The sequence below is a fragment of the Elephas maximus genome, chromosome 1, assembly GCF_024166365.1.
Source record: "Elephas maximus indicus isolate mEleMax1 chromosome 1, mEleMax1 primary haplotype, whole genome shotgun sequence".
NCBI lineage: Eukaryota > Metazoa > Chordata > Mammalia > Proboscidea > Elephantidae > Elephas > Elephas maximus.
Window position 1 is genome coordinate 146,842,940 of NC_064819.1, and position 21,201 is coordinate 146,864,140.

General features: G+C 36.1%; 2 protein-coding genes across 7 annotated transcripts in view; one reads left to right on the plus strand and one right to left on the minus strand.

Annotated features, from left to right (window-relative positions):
• DOP1A (DOP1 leucine zipper like protein A) overlaps window positions 1-14,712 on the plus strand; it is a 106,265-nt gene extending 91,553 nt beyond the window's left edge. For 3 of the 4 annotated variants that reach the window (XM_049896209.1, XM_049896200.1, XM_049896228.1), the window contains 12 exons: window positions 221-365; window positions 537-616; window positions 1,018-1,127; window positions 1,399-1,548; window positions 1,701-1,762; window positions 3,501-3,653; window positions 4,672-4,808; window positions 5,662-5,717; window positions 6,663-6,827; window positions 9,256-9,385; window positions 11,646-11,705; window positions 14,125-14,712. In XM_049896209.1, the coding sequence (XP_049752166.1) occupies window positions 221-365; window positions 537-616; window positions 1,018-1,127; window positions 1,399-1,548; window positions 1,701-1,762; window positions 3,501-3,653; window positions 4,672-4,808; window positions 5,662-5,717; window positions 6,663-6,827; window positions 9,256-9,385; window positions 11,646-11,705; window positions 14,125-14,430 (1,554 nt within the window). In that variant the 3' untranslated portion in view covers window positions 14,431-14,712. The remainder of the gene's footprint in view (window positions 1-220; window positions 366-536; window positions 617-1,017; window positions 1,128-1,398; window positions 1,549-1,700; window positions 1,763-3,500; window positions 3,654-4,671; window positions 4,809-5,661; window positions 5,718-6,662; window positions 6,828-9,255; window positions 9,386-11,645; window positions 11,706-14,124) is intronic. The other variant, XM_049896219.1, reaches the window with a different exon arrangement.
• A 410-nt stretch (window positions 14,713-15,122) lies between these two features.
• PGM3 (phosphoglucomutase 3) overlaps window positions 15,123-21,201 on the minus strand; it is a 30,938-nt gene continuing 24,859 nt past the window's right edge. For 2 of the 3 annotated variants that reach the window (XM_049896279.1, XM_049896289.1), the window contains exons 9-13: window positions 20,969-21,067; window positions 19,287-19,400; window positions 18,082-18,204; window positions 16,559-16,732; window positions 15,124-15,541 (exon numbers count right to left, since the gene is read on the minus strand). In XM_049896279.1, coding sequence (XP_049752236.1) covers window positions 15,452-15,541; window positions 16,559-16,732; window positions 18,082-18,204; window positions 19,287-19,400; window positions 20,969-21,067 — 600 coding nt within the window. In that variant the 3' untranslated portion in view covers window positions 15,124-15,451. Of the gene's footprint in view, window positions 15,542-16,558; window positions 16,733-18,081; window positions 18,205-19,286; window positions 19,401-20,968; window positions 21,068-21,201 lie in introns of all 3 variants that reach the window. The other variant, XM_049896270.1, reaches the window with a different exon arrangement.

Below are 21,201 nucleotides of genomic sequence, written 5' to 3' on the forward strand. Positions count from 1 at the left end.
AATCGAGGGTAGTTTCTAAAAGTCTGTGTTTGTTAGTGCCCTCAACTCTAAAATGAAAGAGTCAAATAAGATAGCTTGTGAAGTTTCTTCCAACTCTTAACATTTCATGATTCTTTGAAAATCAGTGTATATCATATCTATTGCCAGAAATCTGAACAAAAGTTCATAACTAGTATATGGTGATAGCATATTTATTCATGGTTCTTTTTTGCTTCTTTAGGATGTGACACATAAAATAGTGGATGCAATTGGTGCAATCGCTGGTTCTTCTTTGGAACAGACAACATGGCTGCGACGAAATCTTGAAGTTAAGCCTTCTCCCAAAATAATGGTGGATGGAACCAATTTGGAATCTGATGTGGAAGGTATTGCTTTCAAATACTAGGCTTTATATTTGTAGGCATATATTCATTGAGAAATTATTTTAGCTAGAATTGTAAGTACCATAAAATCATCCCTTTTTTCATATTCAGTAGGTCGCTTTTTTCAGTGGAAAGTACCTAACTGTACCTTTATTTTGTCTATCTTTTATTTAGATATGTTATCACCTGCAATGGAAACCTCAAACATAACTCCCTCTGTATATAGTGTTCATGCATTGACATTACTCTCTGAGGTAAATATTAACAAGTTATTTCACTAGAACTTTCATCTAAACAGTTTCAAAATTAAATATTAGCAAATAATTTTTATGAAGTTTTTAATTTAAAAAAATATTTTATACTTCTACAAATGACTATGTAGGATTAACCAATTCAAATTTTTTATCTGTATTCAGATTGTTTAAAGTATTATTTATAATTTTAGATGTGCCTCCCCCTCCCCACATACTTTTTTTAAAGTGTATATTTTAAGAAGAAGAGTGCTTTTTATGGCAGTATGGTAGAGAGGGGTAGAGGTGGTAAATGATGCTTGCTAGGTATCTAGGTTTTCTTACAGACTGAAAATAGATTCTTTTGGATGGTATCAGTTTCAGCTAATAAGATTGTATTCCATTTCATTTCTGACATTTCCTAGGTTTTGGCTCATCTTTTGGATATGGTTTTCTATAGCGATGAAAAGGAACGGGTTATTCCATTACTTGTAAATATTATGCATTATGTTGTGCCCTACCTCCGAAATCACAGGTATTATTATTTACATAGATTTCTTAAGTTCTTAGCCTGTGAAAAACAAGTTGTCTTCTCTTATTATCAGTGTTGGAATTGCTACAAAACGACAGTATTTTTGCCTTGAATTATAACAATTAAAAAAAGAAAAATGTATTCAGATATTATTTCTCTTTGCTTTCTGTTTCATTTATTCATGTCATTGTCTTAGATAAGTGCAAATGTTTATAACTTAATATGATGATCAAAATTATAACATGTAGGTTAAGGTGGCTTTTCTCCCTTATAGTGCACATAACGCCCCTAGTTATCGAGCCTGTGTCCAGCTGCTTAGCAGTCTTAGTGGGTACCAGTACACACGGAGAGCTTGGAAAAAAGAAGCCTTTGACCTCTTTATGGATCCCAGTTTCTTTCAGATGGATGCCTCTTGTGTTAATCAGTAAGTCGTTGTCTTGCTTTTATTCAACATGATCATGCATCTCACAAAGCCCGTTGAGCTCAACTGTTATCCTGCAAGTAGAACACTGTTTCTTTAACAACAAGAACAGCAACAAAATCTTAATTACATGTCATAATCCTTGTCTCTTTCAGTTGGAGAGCAATTATGGACAACTTAATGACACATGATAAAACAACATTTAGAGATTTGATGAGTGAGTATTATGGGATGAACGACCCAAGTAGTGTCTTTCCTAGACATAATTCATTCTTATTGTTCATTTTGCTTTTTTCTGGAAAATACAGAATTAGCTCTTTGCAAGTTACACTTAAAACTTACAGAGGACTACTTAGTGATAAATAGTGGAAGGAAGGGGTCATGTCTAATTTAACTATGCTTCCTCAGCACCAAACCAAACTAAACCCTTTGCCATCAAGTCAGTTCTGATTCATAGCAACTCTACAGGGCAGAGTAGAATTGCCCCATAGGGTTTCCAAGGAGCAGCTGTTGGATTCAAACTGCCGACCTTTTAGTTAGCAGCCAAACTCTTAAACACTGCACCACCAGGGCTCCTTCCCCAGCATATGAGGCAACTGAAAAAACTATGGCTTGGGTCAGGCACATCTTAGTGGCACATATTAGGTACTCACGAATTACTTAATGAATGAAAGAGTTATAAGTGAAGGGACAGGGAAAGGCAATTGGATTTGGCCTATCGGACAAGTCACTTCAGTTCTCCAGAGCTCTGTTTATCTCCTCCTAAGGAATGATGAGTGAGGCTAAGAACATCAAAATCACCCTCCACTCCCCTTCTGCACTATCTTGATTGGTTTTATAATATGAGAGTTCCATATAGTATATAAAAAAGTTTTCTTAATTTTTAAAGTTTAAAAGTTACTAAACTAAATGGACTTTTAAATAACAAATTATATCAGTCTGTAAGATTTTGTGTAAATTCTGTGACCCAAACTGCAGTTTCTTCATCTGGAAAAAGGACAAAATACTATCTTTTCTGTCTGCTTCACAAGGGTTGTTGGGAGGGTTCAAATTTATCCACTCAACAAATATTTATTAAAAGACAACAGATGGCCAGGCACTGTGCTAACCTTAAATAAGATTATTTCAGGAAAAAATTATGAAATAAAATAGGGTGATGTGATATATTTTAACTGGAAAAAAAACACTTTAGATAAGTGAGTCTTGAAAGGCCTCTCTAATGAACAGATATTTGAGCTGAAACTGAAGAAGCCAGCCATAAGAAGGCCTAGGGACAGAATATTCCACACATAAAACCAAACCAAACCCATTGCCGTCGAGTCAATACCGATTCATACGACCCTATAGAGCAGAGTAGAACTGCCCCATAGGGTTTCCAAAGAGCAGCTGGTAGATTCGAACTGCTGATCTTTTGGTTAGCAGCCAAGCTCTTTAACCACTACGCCACCAGGGCCCCAATCCAGGCGTAGGGAACAAAAATTGTGAAAGCCCTGGGGTGGGAGCAAGCCTGCTAAGCTCAAGGAACAGCCAGTAAGTGCTGTTGCAGCAGAGTGAGCCAGAGGGTGAATGGCAAGACCAAGACATAAGGAGGGAGAGGTAGGTGGACCAGGCCAGGCTAGAAATTATTTTTAAAGCAATGCGAAAGATTTGGGCAGATGATATGGAATATTAAAGAGTTTTATAATATTATATTGTTAGTGATTTTACCTTCTGAAACCCAGTTATAAATTATCTTTCTATGTCACAATTCATACCCTTTTGGTCTTGTGGCTTGTATATGCTGGGTCTGTTTGCAGGTCTTCTGCCTCAGAGAGGAGCCCCAAGCTCCTCACTCTTGGATGTCATAGGGCATCTGTAGCCACTGTTAAAAACCAATAACAGAAAAAATCCCTTTTCAAACGGCTAGATGAATATCTGTATCATAGTCTCTCACTTGCTTTATTTTATTTTTTTAGCTCGGGTGGCTGTGGCTCAAAGCAGTTCACTCAATCTCTTTGCAAACCGTGATGCGGAGCTAGAACAGAGAGCCATGCTTCTCAAAAGATTAGCTTTTGCTATTTTTAGCAGTGAAATTGACCAGTACCAGAAATACCTTCCAGATATACAAGGTAAGTCATGAAAAATCCTTTATTTTCTTTGTTTTCCAAACTATAGTTTTTTTGTTCCTTAGAAAATACTTCCCCTAAGTTGTAAGTTGGAGTGAAATATATCAGGTGTAGGTAGTTTGCCTGATTACATTTTAGAATTATAAATTTGTTCTACTGAAAAAACAAAAATTATCACCAGTATCTGTAAGATAGTTTTAGAACTTCCCTCAATGTGGCCTCTATTTTATTGTTTGGTTCAAATGTCCTAGGGATTCATGTTTGAGGATGATATAAAGACTGTCTGGCTGCTGGTACATATTTAGCATTTTCTAATTATAGATAAGGGTTTATACCCTTAAGGAGAGGACCAAAATATAGACAGAGCCTGTAAATTTTGGCTCGAAGTAACATTTGGAGAGGAATAGTTTGAGGGGGCGTCATATAAAGTTTTTGATCATCTTCATCAGATGGGTTTGGTGACCCTCTGTATCCAGAAGGATGTCACTGTTTATGATCACCCCATGTCACCAAATAGCTCCACAGTGAGTAGAATAAACATTACCCAGAGCAGAATTGTTCCGAGCAAAACAGAACAGCCCTCGCTGCCCGAGTGTGCTTGTACAGCCTCCAGCCTCAGCAGGAGGCTACTGGGCTGGGAATGACAGTTAAGTTGACTAGGTTGTTGCTACTCAAAGTGTGGCCCACTAACCAGTATTAGTCTGTTATCCTATCCATGAGAAGTACAGAAATTTAGAATAAACATTTTAAAATTTTACAGCAATGTGACAGAATTTCTTGAATTTATAATAAAATGGTATTTGTATTTTGTATGTCTTTGTTTTTTTTAATTTCCTTTTTCTAGCAATTTATCTTGATTATATTTTATGAAAGTATCAATCTTCAACAGATTGGAAATTTTTTAAAAAATGGTCCTTCACTACAGATAAGTTGAAAAATACAGACTAGATGATATAGAAAAGGTTTATATGATAATGATTCAAATTATTTAGTATTAAAAGTATTACTGCATTTCTTTCAGAGAGATTGGTTGAGAGTCTCCGTTTGCCCCAGGTGCCAACTCTTCACTCTCAAGTGTTCCTGTTTTTCAGAGTGTTACTTTTAAGAATGTCTCCACAACATCTTACCTCACTCTGGCCTACCATGATTACAGAACTTGTAAGTTTATTTCAATTCAGTCAGGTTATAAATCTAAATTATCGAACAATATCATCACCTATTGTATGCTTACTGGTTAAAACTAATCTTGGAAGAAAACTGAACTCTAGTTAAGCTAGTTACTGACAGTTTTTAAAGTTGAAAAAAGTTAGCAACCAAGTCAGATTCCATCTCCATAGAGCTTAAACTTCCAAATAGGCAACCTAGATTGCCAGTTCCTTGTGAATCATTAGTTCATCTCATCTGGTTTAGTTGTCTCTTTTACATCAAAGTTTTAATTTTGTCATGGCTGGTTCCCACCTGCAGCAGCACCTCTAGGGTAAAAAGAGATGGTTTAGCTAGATTTAGATGGGCTGACATAAGTCATATACTCACCCTTGAAGTGAAGCACTTAACTGGTTAAGCCTGTTTCAGAGATATTTTCAGGAAGATTTCATATACTCTCAAACAATAAAACCTTCTCAAATCCCATCTATACTGGCCATCTCTTTCCCCAAACCATACTAGGTCACCTTTGTCTGAATGACTTGAGGGATGAGGGTAAAGCAATGAGTAAGAAAGAGAAAGGCATCTATCTCTGATAATCTAGCATTTATAATTTCCCTACAAAAACAATCTGCTTTAATATTTTTCTACTTTTTTAGTTCCATAGTAGGTTTCTGCCAAATGATGATCAAGGTTCTGTGCTGCTAATTGCAGTTTTACTTTCAGAAACTAAATACAGTTTAAAAGATCATAAAGCTGTAGCCTAAAATGTTTTTGTAGTAATGAAAATAAAGCATAGAGATAATTTGAAGGAAATATTAAATATCCAGTTGAAATAAACGTTTAAAATTTATTCTGTGGTCTCCAGGTACAGGTATTTTTACTGATGGAACAGGAACTCACTGCTGATGAAGATATTTCACGGTAATATGTAATTCATTTCAATGTAGTCTCAGTTTTTTAAAGTCCTAAAATCATCCGGAATATTCCTTAGCAACTAGTATAGTTTTATCTGTATAGTTTATATATTTAGTCCCTTATTATCTACTTGATCATTTTTGAATATAATGTAGTTTCACTTATGCATTGAGAATTTTAGACTGGATTATACTATTGGCATTCGTGACCTTTGGCATCTAGACACAAATTTAGCTTAAACTTATAAAATATTGTTTCAGCTACATGAGCCACATTTGTTTTGGTACATCAGATCTGTTCCTTGAAACACTGCAACATATGGCAAAATCTGTTTTGGCAGGTGACCTTTAAGCAAGGTGCCTGTATGTCCAGATTTTCTAGATGGCCCCAATTTAATGTACTTAATTTTATTCTTTTTAGTAGAGGCACTTTATCAATGTGAGACTAAATATAACTTTTATTTAAGCAGGAAGTTTTATACAAAAAAGTCACAAATTGAAAAATTATGAGCAAGAATTTTTGTACAACTAAGTGTACAAATTTGCTTTAAACCAATTTGTTTTGAATGTTTTAATTCTTCTCCCTCATTGCTGGTTTAACAAAGTAAGTCTTCTGTATTAATAACTGTGTTTATTATTGTCAAAAGTTTCCCCCCTTCTCTGCAGAAGGAAACAGAATAGCAGTGGAGTTTCTTGGTTTTACAATTTCTATTTTTATATTCCTTAAGTGTAGTGTAAGTTATTAGGTACCGCTTTTTTACATTCTAAAAAAGTTAAAGAACAAAAGTGAATTTTTGATTTAAGAATACCAAAATTAATTTAATCATAACCTTGCTTAGCAATTACTGGCATGGTTATATCAGAGTGATTATAAAAAATATTAGCTGGATTTTTCAGTAATTATCTGGGAGTAAATGGGTACAGCTGCTGACAACACTGTCTCCTGCTGCAGGACTTCTGGCCCCTCTGTGGCTGGTCTGGAGACAACCTATACAGGAGGCAATGGCTTTTCAACTTCATACAACAGCCAGCGGTGGTTAAACCTCTATCTCTCTGCTTGCAAATTTTTGGATTTGGCTCTGGCTTTGCCCTCCGAAAATCTTCCTCAGTTTCAGATGTAAGTAAAAGCAAGGATATTAAATGGATTTTTTTTTTAATGCATTTGCTTGACATCTAAGACTAAAAAGTTATTGTGTAATTTGAAATATTCATATTTTTTATTATTAGAATGTAATTGTTTTGACAGAAGGGTGGGATGGCAGAGTTATTAGAAGTAAATGGTTTTAGGTGGATATATTAAAAGACTTTCAGTCAACAAATCAAGTACCCACTGTATGTGAAACAGTGGGATACACAGCTCAGAAGCTTCAAGTCCAATGAAGGAGCTGTATAGTTAAACACATAACGGATATTATTAAGACGACCTCATAGGGTGCTGTGAGGCTACATAGCAGAGGCCCTGTGTTAGCTCTGAGGGTCACAGCAGGTCCTCACAGGTTTAAACTGAGTCAGTGAAGAAACAGGGTTGGGGGAAGCCCACGTGTAAATAGAGGCAGGAGTGGACCTGGTATGTCTAAAGTGTTGAAGGATCAGTATTGTCAGAGCACAGTGTTCAAAGAAGAGGCTGGAAAGGGACTAAATCATGTAGGGTTCTATGTAAGCTATATTGAAGAATTTGAACTTTATCCTAAGGAAAATGGGAACCCATTGAAGCATTTTAAGGAATAAAGTGATGTTATCAGACTTGTATCTTAGAAAATTTATTTTGGCTATGTAGTGTGAAGAAAGGACTGGAGATGAACAAGGCTATTTTATTTAAGATTATAGTGGATTGGAGTAGAGTAATGGCAGAGGGAAATTGGGAGAAACCTGAGAAAAGTAAAGTCTTTCAATTTCTTTTTCTTACGTGCTCAGAAATATTTGTTTTTTTTAATATAAACTTAAGAATAAACCCATTGCCATTGAGTCAATTCCAACTCATAGCAACCCTATAGGACAGAGTGTAACTGCCCCACAGGATTTCTAATAAGCAGCGGTTGGATTCGAACTGCCAACCTTTTGGTTAGCGGCCAAGCTCTTAACCACTATGCCACTAGGGCTCCAAACTTAGGAGTAGGTAAACTATATTAAATTATATCAAAATATGGCTAATTTGAATATTTATCCATAAGATCAAAAATGTATTGGAATATGTAATATTCTTCTGGAATGGCATATTAATAATAGAAAAAGGGCAAGATATCAGAATTTTCTTTTTTACTGTATTCGGACATGCTTAAATCTCCAAAAACTGCTGTTTCAGAAGCTTACTTTTCATTCAATTTTATGGTAAGAACTAGAAATTATATAGGTTAATTTCAGTCCCGTCCCTCCATTTAAAAACCATATACATCTATTTTTTGATTAATTCCAGTGGCTGAGTATCTGTTAAACTGATCATACTTCTGGGAAAATTCAGAAAAGAATACAAAAAGGAATTGTAGGAAAGTGGTCAAAGTTAGCTAGGATCCTTGTATTCACAAAGACAATAGAAAATATACTCTAGGAAGAACATTAAATAGTATGTTCATGGGATTGACTTTTTGTATTCCATGACAAGAACCAAAATGAGTTTATCCTCTGTACTGGTCAAGACACTGTTATTAGAAAAGGGAGAATATATCATATTAGTTTTTTACCATAACCTCACAAAGAGCTTTCACTCACTTCCAGACTTTAGCAAGAAAATATTTGAATTTTGATTATGCATCTCATTCTTTATGTATTTGATTCATAAGCACTTAAAAATAAGAGTTTGGAAATGGAGAGTGGTGGTGGTGGTTGGAAAAATTATGAATGTAATTGATGTCACTGACTTAAATTCTCTCAACACTTTTACCCCTTTACTGTGTACACGTTAAAGAATCGAGTCTTTGTCAGACTGTGTTATAGTAGAAAGAGACAATAAGCTAAATAAAAGTAATTTCCTTTTACAGACTTTTTGCCTATTAACTAATGCAGAATGAAATGTGAAGTGCTTACTTTGTGCTCATGAAAAAAATAGCTCTCATATTACCGAACGTGTATATTATGTGGTAATTAGCACTTTACAGAACTTTACATACTTATTTACTGATTACAATACTCCCCAGAACAAAACCAAATACTATGAGGTAGTTAATAGTATCCTCATTTACTGAGGAAACTGTGGTGGCATAGTGGTTAAGTGCTACAGCTGCTAACCAAGAGGTCAGCAGTTTGAATCTGCCAGGCGCTCCTTGGAAACTCTATGGGGCAGTTCTGCTCTGTTCTATAGGGTTGCTGTGAGTCGGAATCGACTCGACAGCAGTGGGTTTGGTTTTTTTTTTTTTTTTTTGGTTTTATTTACTGATGAAGAAAAGGCTTATAGAGATTTAGAAATATGCCCAGGGTGCCAGGGCTATGAGTAGCAGAACTGGCAATTTGAATCCAGGTTAGTGGTGGGGCCATGATCTACACTATGAGGCCTCATCCTAAACAGCAGAAAATCTGTCTTACTGATGTTAACTGCATTTTTCTATACATAGGTACCGATGGGCCTTTATTCCAGAAGCCTCAGATGATTCAGGTTTGGAAGTCAGAAGGCAGGGAATACATCAACGAGAATTTAAACCTTATGTGGTACGACTAGCAAAACTTCTTCGGAAAAGGGCAAAGGTATTATATATTTTTTAATGTAAAACTACATGTATTGATGAGGCCTTTATTCAATACTTCATGGGAAATTGAGAACATTATCAGGTTGAGCTATTTTGAAAAAAAATCCCTAGTTTTGAGAATTAATGTCCATGATCCTAATATTTCCAGGCATTAAAAAAATACATGATGTCTTAAAAGAGTATTTAATCATATTAATCTAAAAAATACCTGTTAGTAGGGAAGTAATTCACATCTCTGCTAACCAGGTACTTAAGCAACTCAACTTTTATATCCTGTTGCTTGACAGCTTTCTCACTAGTCACTTTTGACCTGACCTATAAATTTTGCACACTGATTTCCTTCCTTTTGAAAAAGAAAAAACATTTTTGGAAGAAACTGAGTATACCTAACCTAAGATACTTTTCAGTCAGCTGATAAGATAGTTTAATATTTAGGATGTAGCACCATGAAACTGTTAGGGCCACATTTGCCTTCATTCATAAAAAAGCTTGAAAGTTTCATTTTAATTCTCAATAGCCACTTCTCTTAATAGATAATGGCAATTTTTTATGTATTTCAACATCTCTGCATAAAACTAGACACAGGATAGGCAATTTGAAAGTTGATAGATGATGGATATTAATACTGCCTTCCACCCCTAAACTAAATTTTACTTTAAAATTATTTTGACACCTTTCAAGTTTTAAAAAGAAAAAGGAATTATTCTGTATATTAATAACATCTACCTTATCAACAAGGGAGAATTTAATACCCCCATGATATCCATCTTAAAATGCCAATGAAGAGAAACAGGAAGATAGCTGATTGAGAAAACACAATACTAAAAGGGATTTTGAGAACAAATGTTAGAATTTTTTCAACAGAACTAATTAGTGGGTGAGGAAATTTTGTGTATTACATTTAAAAAAAATTAGCAGTCATTTCATCAAAAATAAGAGTAAAGGGAATAATCACTGACATATCAGTTTGAGGTAACATATAAACGGCTAAAAATGCATTTTATAAGTCAATGTTTACTTTTTTGATTCTGGCCTACAGTAATAAATGCATTTCTGATCCTGACCCAGTACAGCTATATAACTGAATCGAGAGTTTCTCACAAAACGATACTTGCGCTTAGAACATGCGCTATTTTCTATAGTTCCCATTTTTTAAAAGAAGAACCCTCAACCTGCAGTTTTAAAAACACTGCTCTAAATCTAACCTATCTCTACTAGAAAGGCAGTGAAGGACTCAAAACTATTAAGCATCTACTTAGAGAAATTCCTCAAGGGGAAAAGTGAGCATTTACTTGAAACATTTACCATAAAGTATACAAAAAAACCCATTGCCATCAAGTTGATTCCGACTCACAGATACCCTATAGGACACAGTAGAACTGCCTTGTAGGGTTTCCAAGGCTGTAATCTTTACAGAAGTAGACTGCCACATCTTTCTCCTGAGGATCGGCTGTTCGGTACAAACCGCCAACTTTTCGGTTAGCAGCCATCAAACCAAAAACCAAACCAAGCCACCAGGGCTCCACAATTAAATTATGAGGATAAAATTTGTAAAATATATTTTATATCATGTCTTCTGTACTCTAAATCTTTTAGTATACATCAGGCTTATTAATTGTTTTTTGCCCATCAGTGGGCTCTCTTTTAACACATCTTTTGTCATGTTTTCCCTTGCATTCAGTATTTTTCCAAAAAAAAAAAAAGAAGGTACAATTTGGGGATGACCTAGGCTGTTTTGAGTCTTAGTTTGCAATATGTGCTTTGATTGCTCAGAAATTTTCCAGTCTTTTGGAGTCCCATGTTCAGGCAGCAGCTGTAAACTACATTCCATAAACTATGGGAATGGAAGACGGCAATTAAACAGGAGGTTGTACCTGAAGGATATGAGGAACTTGATTTAAAATGCCAGTTGCTTCTTCAGGTGCTGAATAAATGGACAGAGATGAGGGTGAAAGTTGGGTCCCGAAAACCTAGTTCTAGATACTTTTATGTCTGGAAAAGTAATCATGACAACAGATCCCTGGCAATGTGATTATATGACTGCAGGTACATGGACTTTTGTTATCCCCTGCATCTTATTAGTAATGAGAGTTTTTCTATGACTTCTGATCTTTTGCTCAGAGCTTGTCCCACAGATTAAGAAAACTGTTGTGGTTGGAAACCACTTTCCCATCCAAATCACTTTAAACAAGGTCTTCATGGCCAAGCATACTTTTCACTGGAATAAAGGCTATGAGTTCTCCTCTTTCCTTCCACAGGACAAGGAGGAGGACTTTAAGACAGTGATTTTGGAGGGATTGGAGATGGCCAAGCATCAGGTGAGGGTGGCTTTTTGATGCTTGTGATATGGCAGCAAACACTGCAACATCTGGACCAGATATTGAGACACAAACTCAGGTCTGGATGTCAACAAATATAAAAGCAGTGAATAGGAAGCCTTAAGTGTAGACCAAGTGAAGTCAAAAGAGAAATAGTTTGCCTGGAAACATTCCTGATTTTTTGTTTTCTTGAGAGGGAGGTACAGTTCTAATCAGGGCCTTCGACCGGTTCAAACCAGTTCAATCATGGCTGACAAAGAGAAACCGAGACCCCATTTTTTACAATTTGGGTGATCCGAAATGGTAACTGGAATGGGAAAAATTACAGGTGGGAGCCCTGGGACGGTCAGCGCCTGATTATGTGAGGCTGCATTATTGGCAGGACTGTGGAGAGCGACACACATCCAAAGTGGCATGGCTGGTGGCTGTCTTTGAGCAGGGTACCACTGTTTCCAACTCTGCTCAAAATCTAATGGGCAAGAGATTTGGTTACTATACATGCATGCTGCCCTTGTTTTTTAGGAGGGAGATTCGATTTCTAGCAGGGCTTTGACCTGTTATTTTTCCCATTCTGGTTATAATTCCAGTTTACCCAACTTTTAAAAATTCAGGTCTCTTTTGTTTTTGCTTCCTTGGCCATGACTGAACTGGGAAGAACCAGTTTGAAGCCTTAGTTTTACTTAAGAACAGCTGAAGCACTCTTAAGAGCTTAGTAAAAGTCCCTCTTTTGAAGGCACGTTTTGACGGGAATATTAAAAAAGTTACAACATAATTCCATACATTTGGATACTAGCAATGTGTAGATGGTTCAAGCATATTATTCATTTTTATTCAGCATAAATTCATGTCTTATATACCTGCTTGTTGTTGTTAGTTGCCTTTGGGTCAGTTCCGACTCATGGCAACCTCGTATGTGCAGAGTAGAATTGATCCCATAGGGTTTTCATGGCTGATACCTTTCGGAAGCAGACCACCAGACCTGTCTTCTGAGGCACCTTTGGGTGGGTTCAAACTGCCCACCTTTCAGCTAGCAGCCCAGCGTTAACCATTTGTGCCACCCAGGGACTCCTGTATACCTGCTAATTGCCATCTAAATGCAGTTTGATTTAGGGAACTAGAGGTGGTGTGCTCAGCCAGTGGCGTTCTCAGTGCTGGAGTAATGGTAATTAACGTGAAAGTCAGCCACAGGACTCTCATCAAAGCCAGTGTTACAATTAAGGAAAGGAAGACAGTTTTGTACATTCTATAATCTAGACTAGAGGTTAAATAATTGCTAAGAAATAAAGCGACAGAGGTGGTTTTTTACTTTTTCTGGCCACGGATAAAGAACTAGGTGATCTTGTTTCCTGGAGTCTGTTTTGACTTGTCTATTTTCCTTTCTCGGGATTTTACTTTCAAACAAGTAAACAAACCTTGCAATCACATACAATAGCTGGATTTTGCTTTTGTTCTCTCCGTTAGGAAACTAGTGATATTAAAATATTAGAAACACATCTCAGCAACATCTGATCGTAAAAGGCAAACTCCTCCATTTGTTTACAGATATGACAGATTGTATTTACACTTTTTAAGTCTCACTGAGTGATGCTTTTCCTACCCAGTCCATTGTGTTCATTATCTGTACTTAGTGTGTTGTCATACCTATGATTCTGCCTAAGTTCAAACATCTCCAGTTTTCTTACTATCTTTCTGTAGAGACTGATGTCTACAGCTGTGTTTGTATAACTTAGCTGGCTTCTTAAAATAGCCTCTTAATATATATTTAGTTTATAGCATTTTCACATGCACTCTCATTTGACTCCTCCACAGCAAGGTAGAGATTAGATTTTTTCCATTTTCTAAGTAAGGAACCCTTATGTGTCTTGCCCAAAGACACTACAAAGTAAATGGCAGTACCAGGACACTACCCAATTATTTTGACTCAAGGTCCAGTTTTCCTCCCCATGTTATTTAGCACGACAAAGCAGCAGATAGTTTCTTTCCTAAAAGATCCTTTTCTTGTGCTACAGGGTCAGTAATTTTACTAATAGTGAAATGTATAAATCCCTTTGTCCCTCCCTAGCTTCTTCTGTAGTCATTCTGTGACCCAGTCCTTGGTTATATTAGTGGAAGTCCAGAAATATGGGAGCTTTTTGAGTATTTGCAAAGCACAACTATCATATTTGATTCTCCCTATGCCTGTCCAAAACCATTTTAGCTAACTAAGCTTACCTGTGAAGCCTAGTTGGAAAAACAATGAATATGTCAGACCTCTATATAAAATAATAATCAGCACTAAAAGGCCTCAATTAGAAGCAGATTGAAGTGGAGACTTATCATTCACATTCATTCTTAGCTGTGATTACCGATGTTGATATCCTTTCAAGTTTTCCAGTGTACTCCCTTCATTTGTTTATAACATTTCTGTTTGTTTCTGCAGAAAAATCCAGAGGAAGACAACTCAGGGAGAACGTTGGGTTGGGAGCCGGGGCACTTGCTGCTCACCATCTGCACAGTGCGCAGTATTGAGCAGCTCCTGCCGTTCTTCAATGTACTCAGCCAAGTCTTCAACAGCAAAGTCACAAGCCGATGTGCAGGACACTCAGGGAGTCCCGTCTTCTACTCAAACGCCTTCCCTAACAAGGACATGAAACTGGAGAACCACAAACCATCTTCTAGCAAAGCCAGGCAAAAAATAGAAGAAATGGTAGAAAAGGATTTTCTGGAAGGGGTGATAAAAACTTAAGCACCACAAGTGGCTCCATTTAGCTTAAATGTATTTAAAACAAACACCATTCTGAGTTGTATAGTTTTTGTTTTTTGTATGTAACAAAACACTTCAGGTTGTATTTAATTTAAATATTTGTAAATACAAGCAAATGTCTGAATGTGGCCTGAATCAAGTTTAAATATTGTTGGCTCATATTGATTATGGTGCCTAAGAGAGATCTCTATATATATAGTCCATTGTTTTATTGTCCTGAGTTGTCTTAAATCTGCAAAATACACACTGCACATTTTTTTTCTACTGGTTTCAGGCTTTTAATTTAGGCAGGTGGGGGATTTTTTTCTTTTCTATCATTAACAATGTCCTCTTATCAGAACGATACTGCCCCACCAGAGGTTTTGGAATGTATCACAGTTTTTGTTTTTTTTTTTTTTCCACGTACCTTCACTAAAGAGCAGTAAAAATACCTGAAGCCTGGGCCATGCATCCTTACAAGTGTAGCACTATCATCTCAACCTCTCAATACAGAGTAGAGATGTACCACCTCCATATTTATGCCCGTGAAGTCCTGGTGATCTTAATCAAATAGGTAAGTGTTCTGTGTTCATTCTAAAGACTCTGTTCTGGAAAAATTGTATCAAAGATGGTGATTACTACAGAACAACATTTTAGTTAGGTAATGGTGATGAAAAAGATGTCACAAGGAGTTAAATAAGCTTTTATTTTCCAGCAACTCTTATGAAATCTTCCCTACACACATTGTAAAGTTAATGATTGGATCATATACATAAAATCCCAATATTTTACATCAGTGAGATTGAAATTAGAGGTGAAACTGGACAATTATAAGGCTTATCTAGTTCTACTTCTAAAGAATTACTCTGGTAGTGTTTAAGAAAAAGAATCAGATCTAAAAACAATCTACTAAAGTGCACTGTAAGCATTCTGATTTTAAAAGTCTTCATCATATCTGTCACAGTACTATTTTGTAAAAACATCTTTTTAAAAATCCAGTTTTTCAGGAATATAAAAATTGTCTTCATAAACCTCGTTGGGGTCTTTCTCCAATTCCTCCAGCCAGCCGATACACTGCCAAGCTTACTTCATGTGCAAGGCTATCTGCACTCTCCTGCAAATTATATTAAAAGCAATTAGATGAGAAGGACACACCATCTACCGTATGCTACTTGCAAATGTGGGCAAGGGGAGGGTTTTCTCTAATTTTGTTGCACTAACATATTCAAATGAAACCTTTTTCTTCATCTTTCAGTAACAAATCTCAGGCCTTTAAATAAACGGAAGACAGGTCAAATTCTTCTAAGGTAAGCTTTTAGCTAATTCTGACTATAAAACTAGTTATCATTCCAAAATTCTGATGAGTTAAATAAATCTACTTCTTAGAGACAAGAAGGCTACAATTAGCCTAAGAATAAGCAAATCTTATGACCTCAGTCATAGACTACTTATCAGGAAAAATTCATTTACAGTATTCTAGGATGACATAAACTTTTTCCAAAAAACTTGCCAGCTGTCATAATTTGGAGGTATGCTCTTCTGAGTCCTTATTTGACCCACTCAACTTTTCCCCAGCTATGTGACCACCTTTATCAAGTATCTGGATAAGATGGAGCAACTATCAAAGGCCTAAAATAAGGCTTGTCACATAAAGGAAATATTTTTATAAACAAATCAAGAGTCCAGAGATAAAGATGAATTTCAAGCAGCATGGATGATGGTGCTACTTGATTTACAAACAGACCACTGAACTGGTTGTTTTCATAAAGTCACTGGATTATTTTTAAAGGAGGAAAAAAAAAAAGGATAATACCCTTCACACTGCATAAGCTTTAACATGTACCAATCTAAGTGTTAGTTATTCATACCAAAGTTAGAAATATGACACTTTCAGGAAGTCTAGAATAAATAAAATAGTTGGGGAAACAAGCTCAGTAAGTCTAATATAGTCTTAAAATGAACCTAAAAGGGCCCATAAAGAAATCTTAGATATAATAATATTAAACTCTTAATTATGACAGTGAGATTTCAAACATAAAATAGTTTTCTCTCCTAAAGTGTTGTCTCCTCACCAGCCTAAGTTATTAGACTCTCATTGCACATTTTTTTTAATAGAACTATCCCAGCTTACCTGGGAGTCTGCTTCCGCATATACTCGGACTACATCTTCTGTTCCAGAGGGCCGGACAAAAGCTCGGGAAAGCCTGTACTTCTTCACCAAGCCATTGATTGCCTCCTGTAGTCCTGGGGGTGTAACTGCTTGTCTTTCAGCATCGGTGGTACTAATAACTTGCCTGTCTGCAACCTAAGCACAAGTATTTTGTAAACATATTTAACCTCCTTTCAGAAATTTCACCTGTTCAACATAATTACATTTCCACCAAAAGAATAGGGACCTGTCATTTTAACATAATAGACCTCAGCTTACTGTACCACAGAGTACAACACTGAGAGAGTGAAGTACCAGATTTAGCAAAGGATGAAATTCTATTAAAAGTTTTAATGTTTTATTAATTTCAACATTTGAATAACTTCTGTTTCTTTGTTCTATAAAACACTATCTTTAGCAAAACCACAGACTGGTTCTCAGTTGTAAAATTATGTCCCCCCATCTTATTACTAAAGCAATGGCCAATAAAATTTCAAGTTCTATTATCATACCTTGAACCCCAGTAAAGCCACTAATCAAACAGCCTTAAAACCCACTGTTGTTGAGTCAACTCCAACTCACTGTGTCCCTGTAGGACAGAGTAGAAATGCCCTACAGGATTTCCAAAGCTGTAATCTTTACAGAAACAGAGTGCCACATCTTTCACCTGTGAGTTCAAACCACTGCTGAGTGCTTAACCACTGTACCACCAGAGTTCCTTTAAAATAACCTTAGGTTGCCACTTATCTTTTTAAAAAATACCTATTATATAAAAGGGTCATGATTTCTCATAAATATGCCAAAAACTAATCTGAACAATCATCAGCTACTTCTGAGTATTCTGGCTTTAGTATCTCTGTCTTTCACCAATTCTACTGGTGAATTTGTAAACTAGCACAAAAGTGAACAGAACTCAATTAGCAGTTTATCTCAAATGCCTTAAGAAAAAGTTTCTTTTCCATTGTGCCCACAAATTCCACTTCTCAGCATCTAGCCTCAGGAACTGCTCTGTAAAGCAAGAGTAATGCAGAGGAAATATCTGCACTTGAAATGACAGACTATCAAGAATTTACTTGAAAATAATCTTGGGAATATAGAGAAATGAGTTAGGGCCACAGCTGAAACCTACTGAAGCTGGGTACACGGGGGCTCACTATTCTGTTCTCTCTACTTTGTTTTAAAATTTCCATAATAAAACCATAAAAGAAGGTGATGAATAGAGTAGCTCAGAATATCATAATAAAATTGGAAAGTACTTGTCAAACAATAGTTAAGTAAATTAATGTACAGCTATTCTGTAATATCTTGAAATGTGAGAAAATAGTTAACCAGCTGCCGTCAAGTTGAGCCCCGACTCATGGCAACCCCATGTATGTCAGTAGGTCTGTGTTTCATAGGACTTCAATGTGTAATTTCCTGTGATGTATGCGTATGTACAGAATGAAATTACATGCCTGAGAAAGATTTTTTTATATACTGAGATTTGGGAGAATGTTCTCTCATACCTTAACTTTGAGTTGTCTATTTGGAAGATCTGTATAGAGAGCATCCCACTGTTGTATAGTCAAGCCCTTCAGAGCCAAAATTGCTTCAGTCACCAGCATGTCAGAAATAGCATCACCAGCTGCCTACAAGATGAGAAAAAACAGAAGAAACCACTCTAATACAAGCAAACCTTGGATATGAATGGTCTCTGTCTTGGCAAACCAATCAATATCCTGTGCTCCTACCCAACTCTATGCAGCATTAATAACTACTGACTTTTTTTGTGGGGATAAATACAAACAATAATGAAAAAAAGTTATCTGTGGAAGACAACAGTAAAAGCTACACAAAGAATACTGAACCTAGCTCTTGAGAAACTTGCCTTTGATCTTATCTATAAAATGTGATTAGACTGGTTACCTCTTAAGGGGCTAACACTATCATTCTAAGACTCCCTTTAGATATTATAGATTCTATGTCCTGATACTAGAAGGCTTCATGGTACAGTGGAGAAATAGAGCTTTGGTGTACACCTGAAGTTGGATCCATACACTGCCACTTAACTAGCACTAAGCCTTTGTTTCTTAATTTATAAAATGGGGGTTACGATAACCCCTTTCACTGTGTTACTGCAAGAAGTAACAAGATATGTCAAGTGCCCAATATGCAGAAGATGCCCAAATATCAGTTTGATCACTTTTCCCTGTCTTATTCAGTTTGTCCATAGCCCATACCCACATACATGTCCTTTGTCAATTAAAATTTCCACTAGAAAGCTGGTTTAAAAAATATTTAGTAACATATTTACATTCAGTAGGTGTTGAATCTAGGTGGATTCACTGTACTTGAAGATTTTCATCATAAAAAATAGGGAGTAAAGCATATAAAAATACCTTGTTACACCATTTCAGTGTAAATCTGAATAGTATATAACACTGTTCCAAGGAAGCCACCAGGCCAGGACTTATCCCCTTTTATTTTTTACACCAAAACCAAACCCACTGCCGTCAAGTAGATTCCAACTCATAGCAACCCTATAGGACAGAGAGAACTGCCTCCATAGAGTTGCCAAGGAGCGCCTGGTAGATTCGAACTACAGACCATTTAGTTAGCAGCCATAGCATTCAACCATTACACCACCAGGGTGTATTTTTTACACTCCATTCTGTCCATCTTCTGAATAATGTAAAGGTAACCAAGAGTCTACCACCCCATCAGTTCTGACCTGGTTGAACAAGTCAATAATGTTTTCAAGCATCTTAGCCACTTTCCTTTTGTTATCTTCTAGTTCTTTTGCTAGTTGTTTTATCTTCATTTCAGCAACTTTACTAAACAATACCTGCAATGAAAGCATACAAAATAAATCACTGAACACTCTCCAACCCCCTATCATTAGTACTATCATTCTAGCTAAATCATTTTTTAAACTTGTAATGAAGATGAAGGAACTGAGGGGGAAAATGGCAGCCTTACAAAGTATGAAATTAATAAATATAATCAGAACCCAGGAGATATTAACAGACCCCACCCCCAAAAAAGGTTTATTTGGATTATAAACTGGTTATCAAAGTTTAAGCAGCTGATTACAAAGAAAACACCACTATGGCAAAAGAATACACAAATGAGTTCATTATGTTTGTCCCTCAGCCAGCAAAATCAGTTCCGTGTAACCTGATTACTTAAGTCTCAGTCTATATCCATTTTACTTTGAAAGACAAAATTCATTTCAACTAGGACAGTTTATTGGCCTAAAATTTTTAAGGATATAAGCTAGGCAAAGTAGGAAATGGGTTCATAATACTTATCAGTTATGGCAAATGGTGTCATGGGTATTTATCACAATACACATCAAGCTCGAGATTCCTTCGTCATTTTGGAATACCTTATCCATGTTTTTATTGCTCTCAGGAGGCTAATACTGGGAAGTAGCATGTTATGCACAGCTACTTGGTGAAATATAGTTTGATCAAGGTTTGGAAAACTAAGGTGCAGGCCAGCCACTTATGTAACTAAGTTTTACCAGAACGCAGCCGTTCCTATTCACTTACACAGCAGGGCAGAGTAACTGGAACAGAGACTTTATGGCCCACAAAGTCTAAAGCATTTACTGTCTGGCCCTTTAAGAAAACCTTTACCAACCCCTGGGTTGGATCACTGAAGTTATATTTTAACTGCAATTTCTAGGAACTGTATTATTTTTCCCCCTTCTTATATTTTAGGCCTCCAGAAGCCTACGTCTAACTAATTAGGAAAACAATCTGGCCTAGATTCGAAGTTTTCTGCTGGGCGACTCAAATCCACTTACAAAATGAGGCAAGGTATAAAAACATATTTTAAAAAGTCTGAACCCTGTGCATATACTAAAAACCACTGAATTGTATCCTTTAAAATAGTGAATGACAAATATTTTTAGGAAATTGCTGAGAGCCATAAAAAACTTTATTTATACGTTTATACATTTATCACTGAATACTTCAAACATATTTATAAAAGTTTATAACAAACTGTACTTTAAGTTTATAAATTCTCAAACTTTCCAATACTTTTCATTTCACCACAACTACTGAAGTCTTCCTTTTCCTACCTATGGGCAGCTGAAGAAAAATATTTTAAATAATATATAGACAGTCTGGTTATAAAGAAAATTAAGATCTTCATATTTTTAAAAACAATATTAAAAAGAACAATTTAACATATTTTTTAATATTCAAAGAGGGATCACTACAATCTAAATGAGAACCAGAATTTTACAACAACAGAATAAAAGATTAACCAAATAATCTTATTTCTACCACCATCTCAATCACTTCATGGAAGTGGAATATTACCTATTACTACCCAGATGCAAAATGCCTATCATAAAGAAAAGTGCCAGCTAGGGCCACAGTTCTGTTTTGGAGAACTTACTGTGCCATGCCCGTTTGCTTCAAAATAAACTCCAATGTCAAACTCTTGAGCCTTGTGGTGCAAATGTTTCACACCAGTTTTAGTACAATAGACAGGTACCTGTGACAAACACACAAATTTAAAGAACCACAACAACAGTTATTCAATCAACAAATGTTGTGTAACTACCATCCCCGGGTACAAAAAAAGAACAGAACTGTCTGGAGCTTAGAGTAGTGAAAAAGACAAGCAAT